Source organism: Pygoscelis adeliae, unplaced genomic scaffold, assembly GCF_000699105.1.
Source record: "Pygoscelis adeliae isolate BGI_AS28 unplaced genomic scaffold, ASM69910v1 Scaffold171, whole genome shotgun sequence".
Lineage (NCBI taxonomy): Eukaryota > Metazoa > Chordata > Aves > Sphenisciformes > Spheniscidae > Pygoscelis > Pygoscelis adeliae.
In genome coordinates, this window is record NW_008824186.1 from 6,260,867 (window position 1) to 6,272,615 (window position 11,749).

The following is an 11,749-nucleotide window of genomic DNA, read 5'->3' on the forward strand; positions in this document are numbered from 1 at the left end:
TAGCAACACCACGAGTTCAAGTCTGGAAAGGACAGCGATTAGTGTTTTAAAACTGCTAATAAAACTAAGGGAAAGCAATCTGTACATAGGAGTTTATTTAGATGCCCACAAGTTTTAAATCATTCCCCTTTATATCTCAGCCCACTGGATATCTCATCCAACTGAATTACCATTGGGTTTTACAATGTGATATACAAAATGAGCTGACATTATGATTTACAAACATCCTTTGAGTATCATATAAAACACAACTGTTTCCCTTATTATACAATCATTAGGGCAATGCAAATATAGTCAATACATTAGTAGCTGAAAATGATGGGGCATTTTAAGAAAATAAGTTTAACTTTACCACACAAACCTGTTAGATAAAACAAATCCTGTTTAAAAAATGGGAATAAAGTTGCCTGAATGATTGCAAGTAACTTTTATATTGTTTTGCCACTGTCCCCTTATAAGAAACATAATATTACTTCATTTAAAAGACGACTAATTTTTTCACTGTATAGTCACACTTCATTCTTACTAATCAGTTTCACATTTGCTGCATGAAACTATGAAAAACTCACAAATGTAGACTTTCCAAACTGTAGCCACTATACTTACTTCTGCACTCTTTTCCATATACTCAGTGTGTTTAATTAAATAAACAAAAAGCAAAAAACACTACACAAATGAGCAGAACAAAACACAACAGCACGTTAAAAAGGTGACATTTAAGCTGTAGATGCCATCATCATAGAAATATATTCCTGTTCTAATGCCACAAACTTTCTAGCCTCATGAAAAAAACAGACATCAGCTGAAGAGAATCTAAACTCTAACCTCGATATAGGGCTAAGAGTTTTAATTTGTATTTCTGTCTAAACTTAGGAACTAAACAACACTGTGTGCGTGGTAAATTTAAAACTAAATTTTTCTGAATGTTATAAAATACAAAAAGAGAAAATCTGTATCTGAGCTGTTAATTGGGTAATGACAGTTACCAAGTGTTAAGGTCTCCTGTCCCGCATGTTGCTGGTACAGGTGCTTCTGCACTTTGTCATTATGGTGGCAGTAACTGAGAATGGCAGACATCATTATTACTGTAAATACAAAAAAGAAAAAATTCTGAATCATCAATGACACTATAATTGAAAGCAAATTCTAACCTAGTCGATTTAAATTATATCATCTTAAGGCTCTCTGACTGTTTTATCACTGCACAACTCAGAGGGATTATACCCTTTTCCAGCACTTGCAGTTTCTCTTGCAAAACAGAATACTGATAATGACCGGTGATTCTTTCCTGAATATGTGTCGAACTGGCGGTGGAATGTGTTTTTCATTCCATTTCTCACTATAGGAGTCTCGCTGCTGCTCCGCATGTTTGGAGAAGAAAGTGCTTTTTTTGCCATTTCATTAAGTTCATGGCATTTAATTTTATAAATTTTTAAGACAGACTTATTTTGATTACTTCCATTCTGTCCAATCAAATATACCTTTGAATGTTTTAAAATGTTGGACAGCTGTGAAATATAAGTACTATGCAATTTGACTGTACATACATACATATTTTCATAAATACATCTGACAGGGACCTTGGAACTAAGTGTGTGATATCATGGGACAAAATCACAACAGGCTGTCTTATTTGTAAAATCTAGATCTAAAGTAAGAAGAGCTGAATTCTATCATGTGGTCAATACACAAATTAAAACAAAAATACATCATTAGTTTACCCATGAAATAATTTAAACATATTTGCAAATGTCTTGACAGGAGAAGTGTGTAATTTACAACACTGAAAACTTTTAACAACCACTGACTTATATGCGCTGTACTGTAAGTCACCCGGACAAGGCTAGCAAGGATGAGCGTAGTGATAGGTCCCAAAGGCAACTCCCAAACATCTTCCTCATGCGGAGACTTTGGTAATTGTCTGTTGTATAAAACGCCAACGCATACGACTTCATCTCAGGTGTTAACTTCATCAGTTTTCCTCCCTCGGCACAGTCCAGTCTGACTACGTCAGTTATTGTTGAGACACTCTAAATCCACCGAGCAGCAGACGTTCCCATTCTGCACAGACAAACAAGCAGGTGTCAATCACCTCTGCAGAACAAGTTACAAAGAGCAAAGGGGTTGGTGGCACGCAGAGATAGATGCATCTCTGACACATCTACTGCATACAAAAATCTGCTTAAGCCATCATCCCAAGGTGTCCTCATCGGTCCCAACTGTGGTGGCTTTCTGAGGAGGTTGGCTTTGCCAAATAGCACTGAATTGGCCTGAACTACACGTGAACTACAAACCTGGATGTGAAAGACTCAGTGGTCCCCATAATAAAATACAGCACAGCAATGGCAACAAAGATGATTTGATTTGTTTTCTCCCATGCAAGAAAGTTAATGGAGAGAGTTTTGATGTGATCCATGCAGGGAAGCTTTCTGTTCGTCTGAAATAAGCAGGTAGTTCAGATTCTTGATTTGTGGCAGATATGTATGGGGGAAAAAAAAAAACCAAAAAACATATGGCTTTGGAGTTTAATCCACTGTTAAATACCTTTCTGCAACATCCAGTCATTTACAAACTATCTTATGTATTAAAAACTACAGCAACCACCAGAACCCCAAATGAGCAATTTTTTTCCTTTTTTTAAAATCCAGCACAAACCATTAGGAAAAAGCTACCTTCAATAATTTAAAGCCCTGGAGCAACAGCTTGGTTTCCCACAGTAAACAGAAGAACATTTTATATATCCCAAACCAACATTTTCATAATTCTGATATTAGCACAGTGGGTTCATCACTGCATGGAACAGGGGAGGACAGACTGCATTTCTGCATTAGAGCCGTTGGATCAAACACATCAGGATGCGATCAGGGAACAGAAACTGTGACATTCCCTTCCCGCTTCTACTGTGGGAGTGCCTTCATCCCTGAGCTGGAGCGCATTTCTACTTGTATACTTGCTGCTGAAACTTTTATTAGTGCTTTTGCCTCTGCTTACTAGCTCTAAAACACATTTTCATGAGCATCCACATTAGACAATTATTAAAATATTAGCCTAGATTCATACTGAGAATGCCTGAAGGGCTCTCCGACATAATGTCTGAAAGTTGCACTAGTATATTACATATCTGCACTCAACATTTTCAACAAGCACAGAACCCTGCAAAACACAAAAGGCGTGGGTTTTCTGTAGGCTTCTGCTCTCGGGTCTCATTTACTTCCCCGAGATCTGAAAGTGAGCTTTCAAGGGCAGAAAGTGACCCTGATTTTATGCAGCAACATGCATTTCCATCACCATTCTACCTTGCCCATCGTACCTTGCATTTGCAGGTTGTACAAGGAGATCCCACCATTGTCCATACAGCGCCGCTAAGTCTTGTAATTCCATAACCATCTAGACAGGTTTTCCTGATGTCGTAGGTGATGTTGTCAGCCAGACAGGGGTCACTGACACAGTGGGGACAGCACTCTCCTTCTGAGATGGCTGTGTACTCACAGTTTAGATTTGGGCACAGAAGAGGCCAACAATCCACCTCTCCTTCCTGTAAAAATTGAAGCAAAGCTCATTGAATTTGTTGCCATTTATTAGCTACCAAGAAACTTTGCATCCTGTTGAACGGAAAAGTTGTATGTTCCCAAAACTGAAATAAACTCAACGGATCAGCTCTCAGTTTGGTTGATCATATAAATGCATGTTTGAATACTGAGCTGAAGTTTCCTAAATGTAGCAGAATATCATTTGGTTGTTTCTTGACTAAACAACAACACTGTCATTGTCATTAGAGCAGAATTTGAGTTCTTTCGGGTTTTTAAAGGCAGCATTAAATATTGGGTTCTAGTATTTTCCATAAACTATAATTTTTGCAGCGACCGCCTTGCAGACTCATGCCCTCTCTCTTTGTCTGGTCACATAAACATCTCTGCAGGATCACAGCAACTGTTTAAATAGAAAATTAACACTGCAGATAGATGTAGGTTAGTATGTTTGAGAAGCACTGAACACCGATCTAACTAGCAACAGCCAAAATCGACTTTACCGTCAACTCCTAAAGGAATTGTTTGAGCAACACCAGTTACGGTCCGCTGAGTAATTTTATTTTATTATTTAACTTTGTAACAAAAGCGGCTTAGTAGATAGAAAGATGGAGAAGAGAGAATCATCAGGTCGCTTCTGCAGGATCCATGTGTCTAAACTTAACCTGCAAAGGGCTCCAATAACTTGCATTATGCTACTCTGTAAGCACTTCAGATGTTGCTAACATCACAGACTGCACAGAACCTTACATGTAGCGTTGATTTAGTGCATCACTGTCTTTTAGCTCTGTATGTTTGTTAACCCAATCATAAAATTAGGCAAGAACTGCTGCCACAAACTCGGTATCCCTTGTAAAACACATCATATCCAGTATTTGCCCTTGCTGCTAGCTGCAAACGTTTCTTGCTGTTCTTTTGCAAACATTAAAAAAAAAAAAAAATCTTAGGAGAATATAAAACACAATACTTAACTGCTGTACATTATGGATAATTATCTCTTTATAGTAACTTAGCTTTGAATGTAATTTGTTTCCTGATGCTCAGACACCTCTTGATTAATATAATATATAAAGACAATATTATACAGACAGCTATAAATGGAAAACTGATACTTTTAATGAAGTTCACTGCTGCACTAATTAGTGTATCTGTGCAAGAATTACAGCTTTAGGGAAATAATCTACACTGCCTAATGAGGAAAGAAATATTCTTTATTTTGCATGTTTGTCTAGTAATTTCAGTTTTCTTTCTCCTACTTTTTTTCGTTAAGTTTTGCTAATTCACCATGTGGCCCTGGCACGCCATTTTTCCAGCATTTGCTGAATGAAGAAAAAAGAATTGCATTGTCCATTTTGATAAGACAGGTACACCAGCATATGTAATTAAAAGCTGAAACTCCTCCAACCAAATCCATCGCATGTGAATAAAACTTTAAAAAGTCATTTAAAGATCAGACGACCTTATAAGAGTTCTCAAAAGTAGACTAATGCTAAAGTTAATATAGCGTCAAGGTTTCCAAGTTTTTGTCAAGCTTTTCATTTTGTTCATTAGACCTACTTATTCAGCAGTAAGAGGAAAACTGATGGTGTAGCTTTCAGTTCCCTGGTGCTCCGCAAGTGCTTTATCATCATTCCCAGTCTGGAAAGCAGGTGAAGAGAGAGCCAAGAGCCTGCTTCCAGGCATGCTTTGCTAAAAATCATAATCTTTATTATTCTTGCTCCCTTCCGAAACGCTTTACCCATTATGTCGTGGACACCATACCAGGCAACGGCACTGCTGACAGCTGTAGGTCCAGTTGTCCCCACTGCGGTAGAGCTTGTGCCCAGTTTGGTCGAGGCACTGGCTGGTGACACGGGTGTCACACTCCGGGCAGCAGAAGAGATCAGCGCTGGGGTTCTCGCAGTCGCAGGCTGTCCTCCGGCAGAAAATCCTCCCGTCCTGCGAGGACACATTGCCCTGCCGTCAACCACAAACTGCCAGACAGCAACCCGGATAAGGTCACAGGGTATATATACCAAAGGGCACGTCTTTGGCATATCAGGAAATACTAAGTTCTTAATGTATTCGATGTTACCGCCAACAAGGACTGGATCCTGCCAGTTGTAATACCTCAAATACCAGTTTTGTCCCAATTTCTGTCAGTGCACGGATCCAATGCTGTTTGAATCCGAGAATACTGTTTTCCTGTCTCCAGCTAATTGAATTTAAAAGAAATGCGTATCTCAGAAGAAATATAATGAAGCAATTTCATATCTCATTGGTTACATCAACGAACTCTTCAAGCAGTTGCCGCTCTAATACATACAATATTTGTTTAGCATTACTTTGACTGACTGTATCACTGTGAAGAAAATAACTTGAATAGATAAATTGAAGTGAAGAAGGTGGTCCCTTTAACTTCATAGGAGAACAATGTAGCAAAACCACAGCGGCACTAATCATTCTTTACTCTGAATTCACCACTGGTTCTGTTCCACATCTGGACCTACAGGACACCATCTTAAAGCTAAATGGACTTACCATCATCCATTATAATTCTGTTTGTGTATTAAAGAGAGCCTGTGGAATACAGGCTCTCAAAATATGATTTTGCTAAATATTTGCTTACAGTATTGGATGGCCCATTTTGTTAAAGACCATTAAACAGAAATGTTTGAGATAAACAGAAGAATTGCTTCTGCCTGTAGAGAGAAAAGGATATATTCTCTGCATCAGAGAAAACCAAATTGATTCTAATTCTAGTTATGAAAATTGGACAGACTATCGTGTTTGAAATTACACCCTTTACTGTAGGTGAACCAACATACTGATACGCCACGTGTAGACTCGGAACTGAAATCACAGTTAACAATGAGGAGATTATTGAAAAATTTTAACATTAACTTATTTTGCGTTCAGCGCTAGTTCTTGGATTAGTCCTTATTCAAGCAAAGTGTCCCCTGCAGCCAATTTGAAGGTAGAGCTGTGAGAGGAATGAAGCTATATTCTGCTTTGGATCACAACTGTACAATCCCTAAAACAACTCCACTCTTTTCATTGCAGTTTTTCCATATTGTCATCAGAACCTTGTTCTGAGTCTATAAACCTGTATCTGATGTAAGAAGGAAAAGTTTTTTTCATTGCCACCAAATAAAGGGATACCTATCAAAGCAAGGGAATTTATTTCCTCTTGATCCTTTTAAAAAGTGATTACTAAAAAGAGTGACAGCAGCCCGGGATTTCTCTGCCACAGGCAGACAACGTAGCCATAACCACAGCATGTAGCATGGGAGGTTGTTTTGTTTATGTTTTGATGTAGGAATCTGTGTTTGGCTCTTGTTTTTAAGCAAAGCCAATCTTGGCCACAATGCAACATTTACAAAATCAGCATCAGGGAATCACGATACCCCTTGTCAGTCAGTGTCACTGCTGCATTTCTTCATAGTTTTGAATTGATTAGAGTATTACTTTCTGTTGTAAGAATAATTAAAATGATTTCTTATGCCTAACAAGGAAAGCTGAAGAGAACACAGAATTATGGAAATGTAGAAAACGTGCTAGGTTAACATGGATCTGAACTACTTTTGCCAACCACAGGGCATAGGACTAGATTGCCCTACAGTCTTTATTCAGTTTTGTATCAAATTAAGATAACTAAGGATTCTGTACTTGTCGCTAGCTTGCTGCTTTAGGTGTGGGAGAAGGAATAAACAAGCTTTCTTTCCTTACTCAGCTGTCTGAGTAAATCATAAGCTAAGGAAGACTGGCAGTGGCCCGCTTCCTTAGCCACAGGTTCGGCCGGGTCCAGATGCAATGCCAGGAATAAACCCTTTCCACAAAAAACAAAGAAAGAAGTCATCCTCCCCTTTCAGCAAGTGCTGAAAGAAGAGAGCTGAAAGCCTTCCCTGACGAAGAGTTATGACTAAATCTCCATTCTTGCAGGTGGGAAAGCACAACCATCTTCCACCCCTTGCTGAGGGTAGACATCAAGCAGCAGCTCAGCACAAAAGCTCTGCCAGGCTGACTAGCTCCAGGCACATGGGGTCGCACCAGGCGTCCAGGCAACCCAATGCCCTCGACAATGGCAGTCTCTCTCCTCTCCATAATGGAGTGATGATTAATAATGGCTAACAATAACCTGTCTGCTTAGTTCCAATTCAGTTTCCAAGCTTTCAAGATTAGTTTTCAAATTCCCCTTTCAGCTGGTAGTTCTGTGCTCCTCTGAATTCCCGTGCCGTTACCTCTGGGGAGCAGCTAACCTTTTACATTGCCTTTACTCTCTGTATTTCAGAACACTGACAAAGCCTGATGATTTTGCCAGAGACCTTTTGGTAATCATAATACACTGCTACTCTCTTTATTCTTTGAGCGTCTGTGTTTTATCTACAACCTCATTAGTTCCATGCCTTTCAAAAAACATTTTTATCCCTATACTGCAGTGACACAAAGCCTCTTAGGCTACATCATCTCACTTGCATCTTTGCAGCTCTATAGGAGCATTGAGAAATACAGAGAAAATTGAGAAATATGTAGAAAGCAACTTATTTTCTTTCAGTGGGTAATAACATGTAGCATCTTATTAGTATCTCTCCCTCCCCACGTTCCTCACTGAATCAGTTCTACATGCTTCATAAGCAGCAGTGGTAGGAACACAAAATTGTTCTTTACCAAAGGGAAAACTGACACACAAGGGAATCGCTGTAAAGGGTGACTCAAGTTTTCACAGAGCCCCAAAGCCAATTTGGACAGAAATCAGACCCTGCAGAAACCAAACCACCAAACACTTCTTGCCATCAGGAACACGCTTCACCTTGGCACATCCCCCTGTTCCCAGTGCTGTGCTTATCCCCCAGGCTTTTTTCATACAGGGAATGGAGGGTTGTCTTATAAGAGGACAGACTCAAAAGCCCAGATATAGCCAGACTGTACAGCCAGGCTTAGTTTTTTCATGGGAGAGAGAAACAGCTCCCCAACTCCCATCAAATTTCTACCAGTCTTGTGTATTAAATCCACAAGAGTTCAGGAAGATGCCTGTAGAAGACACATCAAATATATTTAAGGTACTATATTAATTTGTAGTTTTGAGAATGTATGTTTTTGTAAACTTTATATTCATTCAGATGAACGAGGATGGTTTGAAAAGACTGGGCCTGATGACACGCTGAAATAATCCCCTGTGCTTCAATAATGACACTTTGCTTCATTATATAACTGAAGTAATATAATTTCTCATATTCCATAGTATCCTACTCCACAAATAACCTTACTTCAAAGTTAAGGTATTTAATTTCTTTTGCACCAGATTCTAAGTTAAAATATTTTCAAGATGGGATCTATGTGTTTTAGCCACTGCACAAAATACACCCACCTGACCTTTTCATAAAAAATCTGAAATGCTGATTTGTCTCCTAGATAAAACAAATGAGTAGGATCATTTCGAAGCTCGAGTAAAAAGTATAAGGAATGATTTAGTTACACTCTGCCCTTTTCCTCACTGAAAACTGAGCAGGCTGCAAAAAGGTCAAGTAGGGCCAGCTCTCCATGCAACTGCACGAAAAGGAGAGAGTCCTGCAGCAAGCTTGAGAAGTAGTCTGGTGCAACCTGATTTAGTTCAAGATGTCCCTGCCCATGGCAGGGGGGTTGGACTAGATGACCTTTAGAGGTCCCTTCCAACCCAAACTATTCTATGATTGGAAGCTATCACTATTTATAAAAATATGTTTTAATAACATATTTCAATAAACACTGAGTGAAGACTTTACGTCCTGCCTGGGATATGATAGAGGAGGAGCTCTCCCTGTTTTCCCAGTTCTATAGACAAGAATTTGTCTCTTGAAACAAGGCAGCTACTGGAGTGAAATTAAATGCAAATGTTAATTCACAGAGGAAAAAACTGTAAAGTGAGGAAGATATAAAGGAAAAGTCATAGCAACAAACAGTGCCAGGCTTAGTTTAAAATATCTATGTACTAGTTAATCATTTTGTGTATTTTCATATACTAATAAGAACATTCAACATAAGAAATAAGTGCAATGAGAAATGGCAAATAAAACAAATTACAAGCAATCTAAAAATGGGAATACTAATAGTTATAATTCTGCAAAGGCAGACCAGATGTCTTCACATACATTAAACTGTTTATGCTGTTGACTGGAAATCCTTTCATAAGCCAGCCAGTTCCCCAAGATTACAATAAAAGCTTGATATGTATTCAGTGGAGTTGTACACTCAGCTTCTGCAGGAAGGCGTTTTAGGGAGCTTGAGTCTACTTGAAGTAAAAAATGTAGCAACTAACAAGAACATATTCCCTTTCAAGCCCAAAACAGCAGTGTACTTTGCGGGTTCTATTCACTCTAAAGTCTTGATTTTCCCTTCTGCTATACTATTGCAATACAGAAATGATCACGCTTTCAGCTTCTTGCAACTTCAAAACAACTCTTCCCCCTTGTCCCTCCCAAATCCTTTAATGCTTCTTTGGCTCACCAGCTTTAAGACATGGGGACCAATAGGCCACTTCTCATGCTCTATGTTCAGCTTTTCACAGTGGTCAAAATCTCATTTTACTTAGACTTATGCAAGGGCCAATAGTGTTCTGCTTTGTCTAAGGACAGCTTTACCAGTGCTATGAACGCATCAGGTCAAAGTGGCCATAAAAGACCAACCATTTCTCAGATTGGTGCATTTCTAAAATTCTTCTCATTTCAATGACATTGAAAAAATGACAAAAGCATTCCTCTTTTAACAGGTGAAAACGAGGCAAGCGGAGTCAAATGTTCTTTTGACTTGGTTACCACACTCAGAAAAGACCTGATAATTTCCAGGGGGGGAAAAAAAAAACCAAAAAACTGATCTAAGTGTTAATTATCAAGTAGATCTACTTATACTACGCCTGGCTTCTCCAAAGGTGCAGAGAGCTGCACTGCTCAAGTGGGAGAGCTGCCAACACAGCCAGCCTGGGATGAGAAGGAGAAAGCCGGCCTTCACCCTTCCTCACTTGAGGAAATTAAGTGCCTGCTGCAACTTTGACTCGTGCTCAGGCCTTCCTTCTCACCCAGTTAATTCACGTGTATTCCAAGTAAAGGGAAACACCATCAACAGGAAGATGGCTGACAACAGCACATGTCCCGAGAGATGCATATTCATGTGAAAGAGAAATTGGAAAGAGTTTTCAACATTTCTAGTAAGCGTGCTGATCACCTGCACATTCCATTAAAGGGTAATGCAAGACCCTCAATCAAGGCACGCTACGAGTGGCTCTGGCCCACAGGGTGACACGGTAGAAGCTCAGCAGGATTAGCCATTATTCAGCTGTGTCTCTGGTTGTGGAAAATAAGGAAAAAAGGCAACTTCCCAGAAGAATTTCCCCATCACAGCTTCAGTGCCCACAGCAGAGCTTACCTTTTGCCTCAACGCTTTGGGCTTAAGCTAGTATTTTTGCCAACGCCAGTGGCAGTGCAATATTGGGTTTCTGACATGAGCCCAGAGAATTAAAGGACTCCTGAAACCCAGACCAGCTGGATCTCACCTTGCAGGAACAAACGGAGCATCTGTCCTCCCTCAGGGTCCACACCTGCCCGTTCCGCTTGAAGCCGCCTTCATGGGGACAGTCTCCAGTGCAAGATGGTCCGGACGGACAAAGGCAATCGAACCCTCCTGCCAGGTTCACACAGGCTGAATCGTTCCAACAGGTGTGGGTCTTTAAGGCACACTCATCGATATCTGCAAAACAGCAGATTTATAATGCTTTGGACAATTTTTTCACAGGGCAAATTTTGTTTCTGTATTAAGTAATTATTGCTCATCTGCCTTTCTGGTGGAAGAGGGTGCCTTCTTTCTGCTATCTTCCATATTTACTTGCTAGGCATTAAACACTGAGTTTTTTAGGTTATTCTTCAGTGTTTGTTTTGATTTCACCAAGAATTCTTAAACTATCTCCAGCAGGTGTAATTGTAAATGCTGAGACTGATATACCTAGTGGAACTGTGTATCAGTGATGAATTTGAACCTTCAGACAAGGGTGTATAGTGATTTCCCACTGACTGGAAACTAGCGAACAATCAGAGTGACTTTCTGTCAATTAGATCACTCTCAGTTCTGGAGTTTACACCACAATAGAAATGCACTATTCTTCTTAAGTTCCTAGCATGATCAACATTTCCCATACTACAATCAGTCAGTTGCATCCTTTTCCCATTGCTAGAAGGTATAAATGAATTGCAAAAAAAAAAAAAAAAAAAAAAAGG

The 11,749-nt window shown here is 39.5% G+C and overlaps 1 protein-coding gene across 1 annotated transcript in view; it reads right to left on the reverse strand.

Moving 5' to 3' along the window:
- Positions 1-2,010: 2,010 nt before the first annotated feature.
- Positions 2,011-11,749, reverse strand: part of NELL1 (NEL-like 1 (chicken)) — a 299,349-nt gene continuing 289,610 nt past the window's right edge. The window contains exons 17-20 of the mRNA XM_009334530.1: positions 11,032-11,225; positions 5,289-5,465; positions 3,311-3,535; positions 2,011-2,061 (exon numbers count right to left, since the gene is read on the reverse strand). Coding sequence (XP_009332805.1) covers positions 2,011-2,061; positions 3,311-3,535; positions 5,289-5,465; positions 11,032-11,225 — 647 coding nt within the window. The remainder of the gene's footprint in view (positions 2,062-3,310; positions 3,536-5,288; positions 5,466-11,031; positions 11,226-11,749) is intronic.